A 19,824-nucleotide genomic window follows, 5' to 3' on the forward strand; every position below is an offset into this window, starting at 1 on the left:
GCAGCAGCCAACCGAGCGGCGCCAAGCGCCGTGTGTCGTGAGCGATGTGCCTTCCGACCAATCGAAACTCGTAGAAACCGGATTCGCTTTGACCGACAGCCCGCTCGCTTCACCGGTGCCCGCAGCCCTGGCGAGGTGCATGACTGACGTTCCAGGCGACCAGTCATCTGCCGGGCAGTTCAGGAAGCGGGGCTGAGGGAACCGGGCGGGGCTGCGAGCTCAAACCGCCTCGCCGTGCGCTCTCAGGGCAGCATGCTGGGAGCGCGTGACGCACCGCTGAGTGGCGGGCCCTGCGCCCAATAGCGCGCCGCCGTCGCCTGGGCTCGCCCAATGGGTACGGGCGGAGCGGCGGGTGGGCGGCGCGGAGTCCGCGGCCGGGTAGGGTGTGAGAAGTTAGTGGCGCTGCTGCGGTGCTGTGAGGGGACGGTGGGGCTCTGCGAGCGGCGGCGGCCCCGGATCAGCGCGATGCTCACAGACGGCACCGCCGCCCCCGTCGGCGACGAGGAGATCGACTCGGTCGCTCCCCGCGCGCCGCCCGCTGCCGACCCGCCGGCCGCGGCCGGGCCCTCCCCGCTGGGCTTGCGGGCCGTGCGCCTCTTCGGGGAGGCCGGGCCCGGCGGGCCGGGAGGCCCTGGCGTGCCCGCGGCCGGCGAGGCCGCCCTCGACTTCAAACTGGCGGCCGCCGTGCTGCGAAGCGGGGGCGGTGGCGGCTCCGGCAGCGACGAGGACGAGGTGTCCGAGGTGAGCGATCCCGCCGGCGGGCCCGGCCCGCCCCTCCGCCGCTTCCTGACAGGCCTGGCCGGCGGCCGGGGCCGGCGCCCGCCCTCTCGTTCGCCGCGCTGGGCCCGCCGCTGTCAGCTGAGCGCTCGGCGCCGCCCCGACCGGGCACGGGGGTCGCAGGCCGCACCACACCTCTCTTCCCCCCGCCCCGCGCCGGCCCGGGCCTCCCCGCCGCCATGGGCGTGAGCGGCCGCACCGGAGCCGCGGGGGCGGGGTCCCGGCGGGCCCCGCACTGGCAGGGCGGCCCAGGGCCCTTCTGCTGAGGCCGGGAGGCGGGAGGGGGTCTCGGCACCGACACGCCTCCCGGCGGCCCCCGGGGAAAGAGGGCCGGGCCCCCTGCCCGCGCTCTCCCGGGGCCGACGGGCCCTCTGCTCGCCGCCTCTCTGCGTGAGGGGGGTGGGGGAGACTTGCCTCTCGTGCTGCTGCCTCCTGACCTCGAGGAGTGCTTCTTACTTGGAACCAGGTTCGCAGAGGGAGGTGAGGTCCTCCGCCCAGCGGAGAACAAAGTAAAGCCTCCGGCCGCTGGTATTGCTGCTGTGGGGTCGGTAGGAAGGAGATGAGATTCCCAAACTGCTAAATTCTTCTCTCGCACACATACATATATACACATGCGTGCGTGCACTTTTATGCAGTAGAACTATTTTTTATCGACAAAATGGAGATGGAGGTGTCTTCCTTTGATCTGCTAAACTTGCAGAGAATTTTAAGGGAAGGGTGTGGGGGAGGAGCTGGAGCCTTGTCCGAATCCAAATACAGTGCTGTTGGGCCTGCAAACTTGGATCTAATACTGCTCCGTGTAGCCTAGGGAGAGAAGATAAATGAAGGCTCTTATCTGTCACTGCTGCCCACTCATCTTACACCAATGGGTGAATATTACTTCTTTCGCTGCCTCTTTTAGAAAGAAGACTTGAGATCACAGCTGCCATTGTGGCCCTTATGTAGTCTTCATGGAAAGCAGGAGACAGTGCTAGCACTTGCAAGCTTGTTGTGTTTTCAGTGTTTTTTACTTCTGTGTGCTTCTGCAGGAGGAAAGAAGATGGTAGCCAAGGCAATGCATACCATTTTTTCTTTGGGGGCCAGGACTGGGTATTTTGGTATGTGTCCACGTTTCATCTGAAGAACTGGAGGGAGTGGAGCCTGCATTCATCCTCCTGTGTCAAAATTTTTAACCTTCCTTTGATGACGTTCTTTTGTCCAGCCCTCCTGGAACCTGAACTGACAAGTCTTAACAGAGTAAAAAAGTGAATTGACGCAGACCCACATGTGCACTTTGTGGGTTTTTGTGTGGTCACAAAGTGTGTGGGTCAGGCACTTTGCCTGGGACCACCTAACCTACATTAAAAATTGTATTAACAGCAGGACATTAAACTAAAAATCAAATGATCAGACAGATGAGTGCTTTAGTGTGAACATTCCTTGTGAGATCAGTATCCTGAACATAGGATGGTATGAGATTATGTGTTCAAGTATGTACCTGTTTTGGGGAGCTGAAGGCCTACTGTAGACGGAATAGGGTGCAAGTAATTAATGAGTTTCTGCTCTCTAGGATGTCTTTTGTGTCACATTTTGATCTCTTTGAAGATACAAAGCAGTAGTTACAGAACCTGGGGAGTGGGCTGTATCAGAGTGTTTGTGGCTTTTTAGGAGGTGAGCAGAGGTCTGCTTTGAAAGCTTCTCTCTCCTGAACTCACCCCGTTACTTAAAGCATGTGAAGATTGAACAGCAAAGGTATTTACGAAGCACTGTATTGGTCTTTTGACTAATGGCAAGTATTAAGAAAGACAGCTTATTCTAAAGAATGTCTGGGAGGTTGTCATTGAGGTCAAAAAAGTAAAGGTTCCCAGACAGTTGTTAAAGCAAAATTACTTGTGTGAAAAACTTGGGAAAAGCTTTCTTATTTAAAGTATGTAGTAGTAGTAATAATAATGCTAACAATAAAAATTTGGAATTAAAACACTTGGAGATTTCCAGAACACAGTAGAGGAGTTGGGCTAATCTTGAAGCTGTAATTGCCTGGGGAGCTCTGTCTTATGTTTCTGGTTGTGGAGCATAACCTGGGGAAGAAGCATGGGTGGGAAGGCTATGCCTTGCCTCTGTGCTGCCTTACTGCACTATGGGGTATGTCTGGGAGGATCGAGAGTGAATTTTTTTTCCATTTTTTTTTTAAATTTGTGTGTATGAGAACTAAAGAAGCACCTGTTGTCAGTGTTTTGTTGTTTTTTAACAACAGTTAAACTTCTGGGATGGAACATTGCAAATCTTGAACAGCACTGCTTTGAAAACCCAGTGACTGTTTGGACTGTGGTCTTGTGTCATGAGTCACTGATTTGGGTGTATGCCTTCAGCTATTACCAGTGAGTGGAATTCGTGAGAAGTAGAAGGAAGAATTAAATAAAGTATTTGCCATGCTGCCTTGATCTGTACTCTTTTCTCTACTTTTGAAATCATAAAAATAGTGGTACAATATTCTGTAGGTTCTGCTGTGTGTCTGCAGCAGTATTTAGGTATCCTTGTATTAGTCTGAGTTTATTATGCTAAAATAATTGGATTAGTCAAAATGGCAAATTAAGTAGAACAGAAAATCATCAGAGAAGCGCAGGACAAAGTGTATGATTAAATATTTATCTACAGAATGAAAAGAGCAGTATATTTTAGCTTAACTTTTTAAAAAATATATTGCATTTCTTACATGAGATCTTCCAGTATTTTACAGTGGGAGTACTGTCCCCATTTTACAGGTGAAGACAGTGAAGAGTACATGCTGCATTTATCCTGTCATGCAGAACTGGGAGTGAAATCAAAGCTTTCTGGTTTCCTAGCTCAGTGCCCACTTAATGGTAATCACCAGGCTGCTTGTTGGAAAAGCAGGGTCTGAAGTTGATCCTGTGTAAATGAGTTATCAGGTCTGCAAGGTGAAATTTAAATGCAGCTGTACAGAATATTTTCTAGAATTACCAGTTAACATTATCACATGCGAATAGAAACAGTTGCAAGCTGAAGCATGCCTTTGGGCATGGAAGGGTGAAGCCAGGAGGCTTTGTGCTGTTTCTGTGTAAAACAGTGTGGAAGCCATGCGTTCAGAGAAATTTTTGCCACTAGTTGCAGTCTGAGAGATGAGGTGTTTTTGACCTTGGTGTAAGTAGTTGCATGGTTGCCTTTTAAACTTGGTGAGGATTTGGACACATGCTGCAACTTTAGAGTGAGATTTTGGTGTAATTTTAAGTATGTTACTACCACTCTTTGTGAATTTTTCTGGCACTTAAAGTGGTGCCAAAGGCATGAGTATTAAATAGCCTCCTCCATACTAGTTGTGAAGCCTGTAGGTCAAGGTGAAGGCATGCTGGCAGGGCAGTGATTATGTGCATGTATGTGATGTGCATAGGGTCCTTGGTGGCTGAGAGCTTCTGGCCACAGAGCGTGCAATTTCTTATCAAAAACTTGTGGTGGAAAACTGGGCTGTAGAAATAGAGTTGAAGCAAGTGATAAATATGGCAGTGTTAGTGCTCACAGGATTGTGTGGTTTGCTGATCTGTTGTAAATCAAGTAGGAGAAGCCAGCTGTGCTGACAAAAGTACCAGAGGATCCTGGAGCTCAGTTCAATAAGTGGCTTTTGGTGGTGAGCATATGAATGTAGCAAGTCTCTTGTGTTCTGTAATACCAGGGTTTGGAGGCCTTCAATGGTAACTGGAGCTCACCCACCCCTTGGCTATGGAGTCAGCTCAGCTCTCAGCTTCCCTTTCCAGAGCAGGCTGCCTGCCTCCACCAGCTTGCCTTACTTAAGCCTGTACCTATTGCATAAGCCTCTGGGGATATTTACATAAAGCATAATTAAAAATCAGACATAACCTACCTCCTACAATGAGTAGAATTAATAGTCGAATGGCATGCATTCCAGATCGGTTCAGTACTAGGAGATTTTATCTGAGGCTTAATCTTTTGTTTTTGACCTGCCCCAAATCTGAGGTCTTAATTTTTAAACTGGGTTTTGAATTCAGAGTAAATACTTGGGTAGTTTGTTTTAAATTGGCGATGTTGTCTATTAAAGTTGTTACTGTGTTAGTGAATCTTCTTACCATGGCACTGCTTCTTAAATGGCATATACAATTATCTTTGGCTTCTTAGGCTAATTTAATAATGTAATGCTTATGCATTTTAATTTTCTGTATTATATTTGAAATAATGTTAATAGCAACATTTTCTTGACCATAAGGAATAAAACTCAAAAAGTTGATGCAAAACCAGGTAAATAATATTAGGCAGAAAAGTCTTTTCTCTGGAAAATTTAAGTTTTAGTTCAGAAGTTGATGTTTTTCTTATTTTGGCTAGCCCTTTTGAAGCTGAAAGTAAGAGAGAGGTGGAGCCAAATGGAAAATTATCTTCAAAAATTATTGACCAATTAGAAAACATTGAAGGATAATGGGTTCACATTTCTAGAAGTATTGAGATGATGCTTAAGGATGCAGAGAGCTGGTTAGTAGGGTGTTTGTTCATTCCCAGCCTGATTAGGCCTCTTATTCTTGTAAAAATCTTGTTAGATATCTCAGTAACTTTGAAAGCCTGGCCTGTGGTAGCCAAAAACCATCTGTCTAGTTATGGTTAATAGTTACTATTCAAGAACACTTTAAAATGAACTGATTTCTAAAGTTTCTTGCAGAACTCCAGTTTCCCTTCAGTGCAGCTTGACCCAGTTGAGTACATGACCTAAAATAAATGTCAGCAGCCATTTTCTAGTTATAGGTGTAGAAAGTAAAGATGTGAAATATTATTGTGTAATTATATAAATATGCAGTGCAACCCCTTGGTAAGGAGAGATTTAACAAATATAGCAGAACATCTATATTTAGTTACAAATTTGCACATAGGTTTTACCAGTCAACTAGTAACAGTTGGGGGAGGGGGGAAGTGTTCCTTTGAGCATTAGTGCAAGGCAAGACTACAGCTGGTGAATCATGAGTTCTTGTTTTTTATTGGGGCTAACCAGCTGCTCTGCTGTGGGCTTGATGTTGGGATGCTCTCCTCCCTCATCTCAGAGGACCCTGAAATACAGCTGTAAGGACAGCTGGATGATGCTGTGGGAACTTTGTCCTGTGCTTAGAGCTTAAACCATCCCTGTGACATTTATTTAAAAGAAGGGTAGGTGTGGAGGTAAGAGGAATATAAAGGCACATCTTTTTCTGTGCATGCATGTGGCCTGGCTTTTTAAAACTGAGAGTAACGACATTATTGAATTGGCATGCCTATTGAAGGAGTTCAGAACTAGGGTATAGACCCTGCAGGTGAGGAGACTGCATAGCTTTGATCTTAATAGGTCATTTTGAGTTCTTTTAACATATGAAGATTCCTTAGAAGTATTAAGCTGTTGTTGGAGGGTCATAGTGACTTTTGGATTTAAAACAGAGGCAAGTCTGACTTCTATGGATAAAGGAACCGTTATTAGATTTGTTTCCTACTTAAAACCTCATTAATAGACAGCTGCTGTATTTTTTTCCCTCTTGACAGCTAGCTTTCCCTTTTTGTTGTGAAGGTGCACAGGTTTCATTTTGCGTATTTTTTGAGGAATGCTGAGCAAGTGAAATTTATGGAAATACTTCCTATCACAGGATAATGTCTTCCTTTTACTCTTGCAACTCATTACTTAAGAATATTTTCCTAGGTAACATTGATTATTTTAATGTCTTCATAAAATACTAGAAAATTTTCCTAATTTTTGTGGTGTTCTGCATCTTCTGTTCAAATGTATATCGAAAACACTTACTACCATAAGATGTAAAAGACTTGGTCCTGCGCTGGATCCTGTGACTTCTTCATTGCTTTTTGTGGGATGAGACCACTCACTCATTTTTGCCTTTTACTTTTAATAGGGAGTCATGCATGGTTTTTTTCAAATTTCTTTTAATCTTTAGCTCTTCCAAAGCGTCTCAGAATCTGAAGGAAAAGTGTCCTTGACTGAGGGGGTTGCTCATTGTTGAGTTACTGTGTTTGTCAGAATGCTGGTGGTAAGTGAGAAGGACTGTGTGTGTGACTGGCTCTTCTGACCAGGGGAGGTTTTGAATATTACCTAACTCTATACCTGTCCTGCAGGAAAAATTATTCCCTGTTTGTCAAGTGAAAAAATGGATGTTTTACTGGCTAATGAAAGGTGGACCAGCTGAGGAACACTTCTCTGGTTGTTTAAACATCTCATGGGCGTTAAGTTTCAGTTAGGTCCATAACTTATTGTCACTTGCTTTCAGTAAAAAAATAGAGATTGCTAATTAATGAAGATTTTCTTCTAGGATAATTCCCAGATCTGTTGACCTCTTCCTGCTCCAAAATCATGAATAAAACTAATGGTGTCGCATGGTGGGTGGGTAGTATATCAGTCATATTTCAAATCAAGGGAAAACAGGAGATCAGCTTTTAGGACTGAGTGGTCTACTTCTGTCCTGTGTTCCTCCATCATGGTGTCTTCAGAGAATCACCTAGTCAGAGCATGTGTTCATCCACATCATCATAAGGTAACTGAGCGAAGAGGGAGTCTATGAAGTGAATGCTTAACATTTAGGATTTGTTAAGGTAAACTCAATACCTTATATACATGTACATCTTCTGGTTCTTTTTCTAAAATTAAATAATTTAAAGCCCTTTCACTGCTACAACTTGAGTTTTCAGTGGGTCATACTTTAGATGGGGATCTCTGCTGTGTTATTCATTATGATAGCTTCTTTTAAATGGCTAACTGATGGATCAGTAGATTATGGTTTCTGCTGGTTTTGCAGTAGTAGAGTATCCTTAAACCTGTTTATACAGGCCTTGAAAAAAGAGTTACCTTACCACTAGCCTCAGCTCTGAGACTAGCAAAAAGCCCAATATGATTTTCAGTTTGATGTAAGTTTCCAGATAACTTAAAGTCAGTTAGTCACTTTAAATGTGAGGTTCCTTTCTGTCTGAAATGTGTAGTTTGGCCTGGGAACAGATCATTGAATTTTTAGACTGGGCTATGTTCATCATATCCGCTTGTATGGTTTTGGTTTGTTTTTTTAATTGCGGTGTCCCTTTGGATTTGTAAGAGATCTTAAAAGGTCATTCCCAAGAAGGTGGCTTAGAATACTTTGTCTTGGATGGGTGTGAGCTTTTGCATCGGCAAACAAATGCATTTATTCATCTCTGTTTTGAAGTTTCCTTCACTTCAGTTTAATGCTTGGGATTTAATACTTGACCAAAGATCCCAGCCTGAAAGCCCTGGCAAAATTAATGCAGCAATTATATTTTACATTCTAATAAATAAGAATATTGTTACACCTGCTGTTTCATGGTTTGAGATGAGGAAAGAAGAGGTGCAGGATTATTAGATAGAAAAAATAGGGGGCAGAAGGGAATCTTAGAGCACTGAAAATTTATAATTTAGAGTGGGCGGAGATAGAATACGTGAAAATAAGGAGCGCTTTGTGTAATTGCTATTTTAATAAGGTTTGCTGGTCTCCATTCAATGGTTTTCTTCAGTATGAAGACTGTACATACAAAGAACAGGCACTTGATTTACTGGGATTCATGTGAATTTTGGATATACTTAGATTGTCAGTTCCAGTTCTGCAAATGGCAGCTCCTTGCTGCAAAAGATTCTTTTGTACATCAGGAAAACTTGGTCATAGTTATTTTTGTTTACCAGACATTGAATATGTGATGGCTGTAGTCTGGTTTTTAACAGGTTGGTTGTTTTGGTTTGGTTTTTTTTCAGTAGTGACTGAAATAAATAATGCTTTCTTTTCTGCTATACAGAGAAACTTTTTTTATGTTGCCAGCCTCTTGACCCAAGAGGACTCACCCTGTGTGTTCTGTGACTTAGGTTTTTTTGAGGGTTAACTAGGGTTGCAGTTATATCTTGGGTTTACTGTTGTGGAACAGTGTTTTAATAAAAATGAATTGGAGATTTCTTGTTTGTAGAAGAACCATAAATCAAACAGTTCTGTCCAGAGGTGTGTGATAAGGTGTAGTTTTTAGTATTCAAAATTACTTAAATTGGTTATAAGGATATCTGGTGACAGGTAATTGCTTAAGAGGGAAATTAGGTAAGTGGTTAAATTTACTTGAACCATTTGACAGACGCTGGCTCATGAATGCCTGCTTATGCATTTAATGCAAGAAAATTGAAAACCCAGGATTAACAATCTCTGGCATAGAAGAGTAGTCTCATAAAACAATAAACCAGAACTAATGTTTTATCTGCATGTTTCAAATATTAGACACGATTTTGAGAAATGACTAGTGATTTGAGCTGCCAGGCTTGAGAACCTTTGATGGGGCCAGACTGAGCAGAGAGGAGCTGCTGTACAAATGTCAGGCCTCTCTCACTGCCAGTTGTCTCACCCATCATTTTAGTCGGCTTAAGTTAATGCTGAGATGGGTTTAAGTGTGTGCTAACGCATCAAGAACATATGGCACAGTTTTATACACAAAAGTCAGACTTCTGGACTGCACTGTGTGGATGAGAGGCATTTTCCTTGTCTCTGGTGTCAAAGCATAGAGTTGTGTCCATCTTTATTTGCATTGTGTCTATAGCAGCATTTGCAAAATGAACCTGTGTTTTGAAATTAACTTACTACGGCCCAGATCCTATAGTTGCTTGTTTCATTATCTGATAACTGTTTAATGTATATTGGAGTAAAGGCTGGCCTTTAGGTAATTCTGCCTCAAGTTAGTCAACTTCCTATTGTAATTTGGACTAAATAGATTTGCACCCCTCGTCTTTCCCACCCTCCCAGTCTAATTTACTGCCTGCAAAATCTATTGTACACAGCTCAGCTACTAACAGGTCTGCTTAAATGTGTGGGGCAGTCAGATCTGTAGCCTTGAAGAGAGCTGGTCTGATCTAATGGCTTGCTATTCATAGAAGAATAATATTCTAGCTTATCAAGCCCCTTTGTAAGTCTGTGAAATTCAGTAAAGTGCTAGAAAAGTATTTGCTTCCCCCACTTGCTTCCCCTCCTTCCCCGCCCCACCCCTCCACCCCGTATTTTCTCCCTTTTTGATATGTTAAGTCAACCCATGAAAGTGGCTGATAGCTGCCTGACTTGTCACAAGATGAGCAGTGAGCGGAAATGATTGTTAGTAGATTTTTACACTTTCTCTGTTCAAGGTGGTGGTGTCCCCAAGCATTGTGTAACTCCCCTGAGTTGTTAGGATACTTTGTAATCACAAGATCCACTGGAAGATGATCTCTTGGCAATTCAGTGATCTTAGTGTCTTCTGTTTTCTTGGCCTGAAACTTTTTTTGTTAAAGTCTTCAGAAATTACAGTTCAAGCCTAACAGAGTGGGCGTGGTCTTATGTCGTTAATTATGACTGAATTGTTGTTTAAATCGATTGTATGTTGTTCCTGTGTGTTGACTCTGAAGTACTTCTCTGATATTTTCTTTTTCTGGCTTTGAAGTACCAAGAAGAGGCAGTGTTACTGAAGTCCCACCAAAAGGTTTTGTGAAAACACCTGCATTTGTGTGTGGTTTTTTCTTCCTTTATGCCATCTCTTGAAACTGAAATAGTAATGCCAGAAAGATACTTTAAGTAGGTTCAAAAATGTTTGACTAGCATGGCTGGGGGCAGGGGCAGGAGGGTGTCTTTGTGTGTGTGTGTGTGTAAAAGTACGCCTTAAGGTAAACCAAAGCCACGACTTTTGGTGGTGTGATATCTACACACCAGGGATGTAGTGGTGCATCTGTCACAGGACGATCCTAAGTGTCATGTAAGTGATAGTCCTTCACTTCACTTTCTCATTGGAATAATTATTTTTTAATAGTTTTGAAGTGGACATTTTTTAATATCTGGATTTTAAAGGAGTTTGATGTTAAATTTGAAATAAAAACTAATTTTCATTCTTTGTTTACTGCAGGGGTCTTCAAACTATGGTCTGCGGGCCAGATACGGCCCCCCAGGGTCCTCAATCCAGCCCCCAGTATTTACGGAGCCCCCCACCAGGGGTTGGGGGGGGAAACCAAGCAGCTGTGGATGACTGCCTGCCACTTAATCCGCGCGCTGGCCCCCTGTTTAAAAAGTTTGAGGACCTCTGGTTTAGTTTTATGGTGTCTGACATCCTATCAGTATTCTCCAGTACTTTTAGAGCAGCAATACAAGCATTAATCAGATATTGGCATTCAATGTAATAAAGGACACGAAACGTAAAGTATCAGAGATTGGGTTTATCAGACAAAACCACGACATCTTCTTGGTGTGATCTTAATAGCGTTGCACATCTTGTTAATTATGGAGTGAAAATCGTTTAAATATAGATGACCAATTTTAACTTCATAGCCATGAACTTTCAGCCTGATTTACAGGCCTGTATTAGCCTTAAGGAAGCCAAGGTACCTCTGCATACGTTCAGTTGTATTTAGCCATATGTCCAAATGGAATTCTACAGAAATAATTATGAAGGGTTACCTAACACAAAAGAGAAAAAAAGAGTAGTTTATTTGCTTAATAAATAGAAGTTTAGGAGTCCCAGTCAAGGGCTCACGTACTCATTATTTGTAGACTCTCCACAAATACAGAGCAAGCAATATTGTTACTCCTGAAAAGTGTTCATAGCTCAGGGCGTATCTGGAAAATGCAAGTTCAATAGGAGGCTTTAATGGTAGCTTTCTCTTTTCTGTGGACGCTTCTTGTAAAGATTGTCCTTCCCAGAAGTACTAGTTGGCACAAATGGAAGGAAAAGGTGGAATGAGCTGTCTGTGCTGCTGCCTATTGCCTGCTGGAGGAGGAGGTGCTGGTATAGCTACGGCAAGAAGCTTTTCCATGGTTTATAGCCTGTGTCAATAACAGGCTATTTGTGAGCAGGTTCTGGCTATTCTGGGAAAAGTGCTTTTTCTGCAGTAGTGCAATGTAGGAAAGATCAGTTTAGACTTAATATTAGAAATATGTTTCTAACTCTGTATGTCATTGCCCATCTTGTAAGAATTGCTAGTGTTAGATGTGATGTTAGTGCTTGCAAAGTCGCCTTTACATACCCCTGACCTGAGGTAAACTCAGTCATGGTACTGACATATAAATACTGATATAGTTGAGTCCAAATAGCTGTGAATATAGCTGCTGGAGGGAAGAACCAGTGGTGTAACTGGATCTGCAGAGCTGTGAGGCTGCTGCAGTCCTTGGCAGAACTTCAGGAAAGGTCCATCATTCTTGTGGATAAGTGTGAAAATATGATGCTTTAGTGAAGTACGTTGATGTTCTGCATTCAGTGCCCTGTCCTCAGGACCTGTGCAGCTAGCAGCTTTTTTTGGTTTTTGGTTGGGAATTGCTCCTAGTTGCAATTGTTTTGGCAGTTAAAATAATGTCTTGAATCCATGTGTTGCTAATGAGCCTTACCAAGTAAGATGCTTATTAACTGCCTGAAGCAGCTCGCAAAATAATCCAAAAATAGTACAGTGACTGGTTACTCTATCACTTGCTACAGATCTGATTAGCATAGAGCAGAGTGCCTAAGTGCCTAAGTTTTGCCATATGAGCAGTATATTAAGTCTTCCAGGAATGCTAACATGAAATCTGTTTGGTTTGGGGTTTGTTTAATTTTCTTTTTTGTTGTTGTTGTTTCAACTCCCTCCCCAGTTTATTTTTTGTTTAAAACTTAAAAAATTTTTGGTGTATTTGGAGTAGTTTGAATTATTTTTTTTTTTAATTTCTTACTCTGGTATCAGTGATAAGGTATCCAACTGTTCATCCTCTCTAGCCTTGTCTTCATGCATGAGAAACTGCATTGATTTACAGAGATGTCAGACATCCTGATTTGAAAATGCATTGAAACTTGTTCAGGGAGACTGGCAATGGTACAGCTATTTTAAGATTTTGCATGTGGATTTTCTGTATTTTCACACTCAAGTTATATTTGTATTATTGATAGGTTATTAAGCTCTTACTAAAAATCAAAACAAAAACCTAAAAATTGATGTGCCGCAATAATGAAAGCAGCTGACTTCTTGCTGTAGTATAAGACTAAGGTTAAGATAATGTATATGAAGCAAGACTTTTGTGTGAGACTTTAAATGTTTGAGGTCTTTGGAAGTACAGTTGCAAACGTAAAGAAGGGCAGAAAAGGCAGTAAGATGAAAAGAAGACACTGCACTGATACTACCCCATTTGTACCCTAAGTAAAAGCTGTATCTGTACTTCACTTTAAGTAGTGTTTGCATAATCAGTGTTTAAAAGACAGAATTTTAGTTTCCTGTAAGCAAAATACACTTCCTGTTGGGGGAAGAGAGGAATTCCTTGTAAGTTCATAGGGTATTTGTGGATGGTGAATTAACACTGATTTAGGTTCAAAGAGGTGTATTGTTGCAGATACTGGCCTGTAAATATATACATTAGAGCTTGGGGCGGTGTCAGTCAGGAAGAGAATGGTCCATACCATTACCAAAGTGTCAAAAAATGAAATTTTAAAACTTGCAGTGCAACAGCTTCTGGAAGGTTGATGCAAGGCTGATGTGCTTACTTTTGCTTGGGTGTTGTCTGGCTGTTCCTGAGATCGAAAGTTAAGGCTTGCCAGAAGCCACTTTGAAAGATTTTGCAGTATCTGTTCTTCATAAGTGCAGCTGCTTCAGTGGTAGGTAGCATTTTTACCCCTTTTGGTGTGTCTTCAAAAGTTGTTAATTTCAAAATTAACTTCAAAAGTGGTGTAATTGAATAAGAAAAAAAGCATCTAATAAAATTTCTTGTACGTAGTTCTCAGCTATATATAATAAATAATCACTTAGGTACACAGTGAGATTTTCTGTTGGTCACCAGATCACACAAACATTGTTGTGATAGGAATAATATTTCTAGCGTATTGGTGAGGCAGAGTGTGTTTTGTAGTCTTAGGGGAGAAAATGAAAAACTGAAGTACTTCTGTATATAAGGGTGAATTTTTCCAGAAGTCAGTTTTGCATCAGAGCTTATGCTGTCAGGGCATCCTCAAGCTGGCTAGGTGGACATAACCTGGAATTTGAGTTCTGCAGAAGGGAATATTACTGTAGGGGTACATTTTGCTGTGAGTTGTATATAGCTCTTCTTTGTAGAAAAATGTGTACCACTTGGTCAGGCCACTAAATTTTCTATGTGTTTAATGTTCAGCTCTTTCTCACAGTGACATTTATCTTATTTTAGGACTGTTGTCTGGACTAATCTAGAAATCTTGCTTAGCTTTAGTATCTGTGCCTTGGCGCACAAGACATAATACCTGTAAGCTAGCCAATATCATGCATATCCACTGAGATATGCATATCCACTCATGTTCTGTGTTCCTAAAAGCCACTCTTTCTCCCTGATGCTGATTGGATTCCATATGTTAGCAGTGCATTTCACTGGGCACCCACAAATTGACTCGGACAACATTATAGAACATCTACATTTCAAAAAGAGGAAGAAATTAACACAAGTTGGCTCCTGAATAGCAGTGCTGTGTAGCTCTCCAGACTCCTGTTAATGTTGTTCACACAATGAGGCACTTCATAAATTTGCAGATGGCCTGACTCAACTTTTTTTGAAGTGTCAACTATCCCTTTCTTAAGTTTTTGTGGGGTGTTGTGTGACAGGGCTGAATATGATGGTAGTTACTCCTGGTGGGAGAAAGATAGGGGGAAGTATTAGGGGGGAAAAGAGAGAAAGGAAGATGAGACTGGGGCATGAAGTGGGAAGGGCAGTAGTGATTGTATAATGAGCATTTCTCATTTCTATGGCATATTTAGGTTGAACAGATAATGTCTAATTATGAAATAGTGGTTTTATCTTAAAGTATTGCTGAAAATAGAGGAAATTATGCTTGTACTTGGGACAGAATCTGAAGTGGTGTTCTGCTCTAATGAGAGTACGAGTCGGGTATCCTCCTTGTTTACTCTGGCAAGCTGTCATAAAACTACAGTGTGATGTGTTGAGCAATTCCACAAGCTTGTATTTGGAGATCATGTGGGCCACTGGTGGGACAATGTTATTGCTGCTCAGTGGGAATACCTGCTTGCTTAATTGTTCTATGTGTCTGTTCTTGCCTAGAAAACAGTAACTGGGGTAATACCAAGTGCCAGCATGGAAACAGATACTTTCATTTTGAATTTAGTCAACTACCATGTTTCTACTCAAAACAAACAAAATCTTTGTGCTACATTAGTTGAAATGACTTTTAAAATAGAACAGAAGAGCATCTCGGGAAACTGTTCAGTCTGTCCCTGGCTCTCGCGTACTAAAGTCATTACTGATAGGGTTTCTTTTAATAACAAGGTAGACAGAATTCTGATGACAGAAGATGCTTTTGTGGCAGTCTGTTGTTATAGTTAACTATCCAAACATGCTTATCACTTTTTCAATATTTAGTCTGAGTTGCCCTTGCTGTAGTTTAAAATCTTGTTAATTGTAATTTTTACAATAAACCTTTCCATATAGAGTTTTTCTTCTGTGATTTCAACTACCTTTTCAGTGAGTTGACCAGATGATTTTTATAGCTGTCCTATAATCTACATTTTATATATATATATTTAATATCATAATATATATAAAAACCATATTATAACCTACAGTTAAACCATGATTATGATAGTACAGTTAAATTATTTTGGTGGTTTTTCTAGTATTTTAGATTTAGCATAAAACTTCAAAAATGGTAAAATTATTTTTGTAACTTGGCAAACAGGTTGAATCATTTATTTTGGACCAAGAAGATCTTGATAACCCAGTACTTAAAACCACATCGGAGCTATTCTTATCGAGTGCTGCAGAAGGTGCGGACTTGAGAACTGTGGATCCAGAAACACAAGCAAGACTAGAAGCCTTACTGGAGGCAGCAGGTACTTTCCTTGTATATTTTTTTTTTCTGAACTTAATTTGCACATAGATCTGGTAACCTGTAAATTTTGATCCTAGTGAAGTATTCACAAGTCTGGAAATTTACCATGATGATGGGGAGCAGAACATGGAAAACAAGCTTATAATTCTTACAGGTGTTGAGGGTTGCTTGGTCTACTCTTTCTGTATGTATAAAGTTAGAAAAGTTAATTTGAATTGAATGGTATTTCATTGATCAAATGAGATTATATGTGTTACCAGAGATTAAAGGGGAGAGAACAGAAGGAAGTAGACTTGCTAAAATGACGTTTTTTCTGCTGCTTTGGTTGATACATAATTATTAATAAATTGGTCCAGAAATTTACAGGTGAATTACTTGTTTCTCTGTTTTGACTTTAGCAAATATATTTTTCCATTCTGTAGGTCTGAGATATGACTGTTGGAAAATACATATTTAATGTTCATGTGCTGGAACCAGACTAGATGAACATAGTGCCATTACATTTGTTACTTTTATAGTGAAGGCTTGACTAATTTCAAGTCTTTCTAAGGTTTGTGACTCAGATGAGGGTTTGGGACGTGAGTATTGGCAATGGATTTGAAAATTACTTCTCAGTTTCAAAATTCCAAGGACAAAAAGATGTAAAAAACCTGCTTTGAAGCAAGTCCTGTTTGATCATTATGGGTGCGTATTCAGACTGCTAGTAGCGTACTGAAATTGCAGTTTTCAAATTTTAGCTTTGAACACACTTAAGAGCTAGATAAAATAGCATTTACTTGCAGATGTTTAGAGGTAAAGCTATTTACAGTCTTAAAGGTGAACTTCATTCTGGGGAAGCAGGAGGGGCAAGGGACTCAGGCTTTGGGCTGTCTTTGCATTTTGAATTTGAAAAAACCCAACTTAAAATATAGCATAGCTTTTGTCAGCAGAAAGTTGCAGCAGCCTAATTAAATGTGGTCTCCTAAAATTATTCTATCCTGATGTAACTCTTGGGGACCAAACTTTGCTATGCAGGGAAGATAAACTATTTCTTGGATACTCTGGACACTAAGAGAATTTGAATAATCTGATCCCTTTTTAAGCAGTCTTTAAAATGAAAATGATTTTCAGTTACTGTCATGTACCTGATGACTGGTGTGTCCTGAAACCTATTGCTGGCTTTATAAATTGTCAGTGGAGACTTCTGATGGCTAGTGGTACAAGGGCAGTCAGTCTCTGAGACATGTACTTACATCTAGGGTTGCAGTGTTCAAAATGATTTCACGGTATTTAACAAGTGTAGCAGGTACCATTGCTTCCTGTAATGCCTGTGAGAAGACTTTCTTTAGATTTCTAAGCAGTAGTTGGCCACTTGTCCCCAGGATTAGATTAAAAACAAATAATCAGAGGTTTCCATACTTAGATTCCTGGAGTGCTTGGAGTAGGAATGTAGAAAATGGGCAGAACAGAAGGAATCTGGAAAGAAGAGCAAATAATAATAAAAAAAGTGTTTTTATTTGAGGGCTTCGTCTCCCTCTAAAAAGACTGGACAAAATTAATGCCACTTGATGAATGAGTGAGATTGAAAGACCGAAATTCAACACTCTTGAGAAATTCCTCTAGTTAAGCAGTACTAGTCTTTCCCACTGTGAATCTGAACACTAAAAATATCATTAGGCTAACCTAAACGAGACACTGAGAATCTGGTAGTTCATGAATAAAAAGCATAGTCTGAAAGTGTTTGAAAAAGAAGCTAGTGTTTCTTGGTGATGTTCTAATATCTTTGCTGGATTTCTCTGGCTGGTTTGGCTGAAAATACCCTTTCTAAACTTCAGTGAGCTGCTAGATTTCTGTCATGGCAACAAACAAAGCAGACTAGTGTTGAGACTTTGTATTGTTTTGCAGCTTGGCAAAACCAAGTGATTTCTCTTGTTTTAGTCACATTTTAGTCCCCAGCATTAATGATAGCAAGCAAAAATCTTGCAGAAAAAAAAAAGCAGCAAAAGGTGGCAGAACTATTGTTTGAACAAGTAGTTTAGCTATGGCATTATCTCATGTCATTTCCAGGGTAGCGTGGCTTTTGTTGTGATGATGCTCTCTCCTGTGGGAGGCTTGAATCCGAACTTCTTACAACCTAGAGGAAAATTGGTTTGCATTTATTGTTTCATATTTCTTAGGGTTTTTCACATGCAGGGTTCGTGGCTGTGTCATTAGGATCTTAATGAGTATGACTTGCAAAACTAGTTTTGCTCATTCTTCATGAATCCTTTAATGCTCAGATCTCCCATGGACATGCTGTTTATTACTTTTGGAAGGTAAGTTCTAGCAACTGCAGCCAGATGGGTTGTTCTTCAGATTACTTTTTTTCACTGTTGCACTCTTAAAGATTGTGGGAATTTTGGTTTTAAGGAGTTGTCTTGATTTGAGAGCTTGTTAGGCCTGCATATGCAAGTGTAGAGGCCAGAGGTTAGTTGAACTGCTTAAAAATGTTTCTACGTGTTGTATTTACCAGTCATAAATAGTTTTTTTGCAGTTTTTTAGCTTGTTTATTCTGCTTCTAAGAGGACATAAAATACTTTGTGCATTTGGATGTTGAGGGTGATAGCCTTGAGTAGAATTTCTAGTGAGAAGGTTGGGCCTCGCCCCCCTTAACTGAACGGGAAGTACACACATATGTGCATACACATGTACATGCGAACAGTGATTAGTTTTTTCATGTTTACTAGAGCCTCTGAAAACCTGGCTGATTACCTTTAGTTTGGACAATGATACTTCCTTCTGTAATCTGTTTAAGCAAAGCACAGGTGGTGTTTTAATGGACAGCTATCTTAATACAATCACTGACAGCTGTTTAATTTCACAGAAAAACTAGTTTTACATTTTGAAGACAGAGACTTCACTGTTCTATGAACATCATGAATTGTTTTCATCTTCAGAAATTAAAGATAAATTAAAACATGAAGCATGTTCTTTGGGAAGTTATCCTAAACAAACCACATCTTTTGTATACCTTCCTTCAGTTTGACTCCTAGTAGCAAAGAAAGGATTTATAGGTAAAATAACCCGTGGAAAGAGAACAATACTATTTGGAGGTATTTCCATTTTTCAGGATGCAGTTATATTGATTCATAATATTCTGACAGTGGCTTCATGCTCTGTGCTAGAAACACTCAGTTTCACTGTTAAGAGTACTGTTGATTTCTCAAAACAGTATTCTAGTTCTGAAGAATCATGATTGTTCATGGATCTTCAATAAGGTTGCCTATTAAATTTCCTTTTTAGGGATGCTAGTTGACTGCTGCAGGATGAGAGCTCTTTGCTACTATGAATGAATGTTTATACCATTCCGAGCTGTTGCTCTTCTTGGTTCCTCCATGGGTCACTCAACACATGTTCTTAAAAGGGTCAAACTCACCTTCAAAGAATTGGGGAAAGTTTGACAGGTTAAAGTGGTTTCATTTTATGGTCCCGCCTTTTATAGGCGTCAGGAAAGGAAAATGACTTGTTTATGTAGTGCAGTCATCTTTCTGGAGTACAAGTTGTTTCTTAAGAAGGATAGAGAGATGTGTTGGTTGAAGCATGTGGTCAAGTAAACACAGTTTGGTATATTCTGCACCCAAAATGCAGAGTTCCACAGAAAATTGTAAAATGTCAAAATGTTAATCCCTGCAGTGAAAATACTCTGTTCATAGTGTTTCAGCGTGGTTTTGCTGAGTTTTTCTGGGAAATGACATAGAATGTTACTGAACTAATTTTTAACTTGAGGAAATAGCTTGAGTGCCTGAATCCTTACCAGCAGACCTTTTGAGCATGTTCCTTCTCAATTTGAATGTTGAAGCACTTTGACTATGAAGCATCACAAAATAGATAACGGAAGGCAGTGGTAAAGAAACTTTGTCTAGCATTGGAGCACTTAGTATTCCTGTTGTGTATCTACACAGGGAAGATTTTTGTTAGCAATGACTTTTTCAGGAGTCCTACTGTTGTTTATGAAGAAGTTTGTGAAGAAAATCAGGGTATTTTGGAGAGAAACTGTGTTCAGCCAAGGGTTTGCTTAATGAAACAGATGTGAGTAGTCAATCCTTATGTTTAAACAGGGAGCAGAGTTGTATACATCAGTCTTTTCTGTTGAAATACAGGATTGAAGGTGACAAGAGACCCTCACATAGATGTTTTGGTGTATTTGAGACTTTAGGGAATTAAATGCAGTATAAATGGTGAAAGAGAAATTTAGTTTTAATAACAAGTGTCTGTTGATACCTGGTGAATTTCAGTAGTTGATTCAGG

At 40.8% G+C, this 19,824-nt stretch overlaps 1 protein-coding gene across 21 annotated transcripts in view; it reads left to right on the forward strand.

The window, feature by feature from the left end:
• The first annotated feature begins 372 nt into the window (after positions 1-372).
• LOC121093083 (ankyrin repeat and KH domain-containing protein 1) overlaps positions 373-19,824 on the forward strand; it is a 116,783-nt gene continuing 97,331 nt past the window's right edge. For all 21 annotated transcript variants that reach the window (XR_005829476.1, XM_040604890.1, XM_040604898.1 and 18 more), the window contains exons 1-2: positions 373-741; positions 15,406-15,559. Coding sequence is in view for 20 of the 21 variants with exons in the window: in XM_040604890.1 (XP_040460824.1) it covers positions 466-741; positions 15,406-15,559 (430 nt within the window). In the remaining variant the exon portion in view is untranslated. The remainder of the gene's footprint in view (positions 742-15,405; positions 15,560-19,824) is intronic.

This window comes from Falco naumanni, chromosome 8 (genome assembly GCF_017639655.2).
Source record: "Falco naumanni isolate bFalNau1 chromosome 8, bFalNau1.pat, whole genome shotgun sequence".
Classification (NCBI taxonomy): Eukaryota; Metazoa; Chordata; class Aves; order Falconiformes; family Falconidae; genus Falco; species Falco naumanni.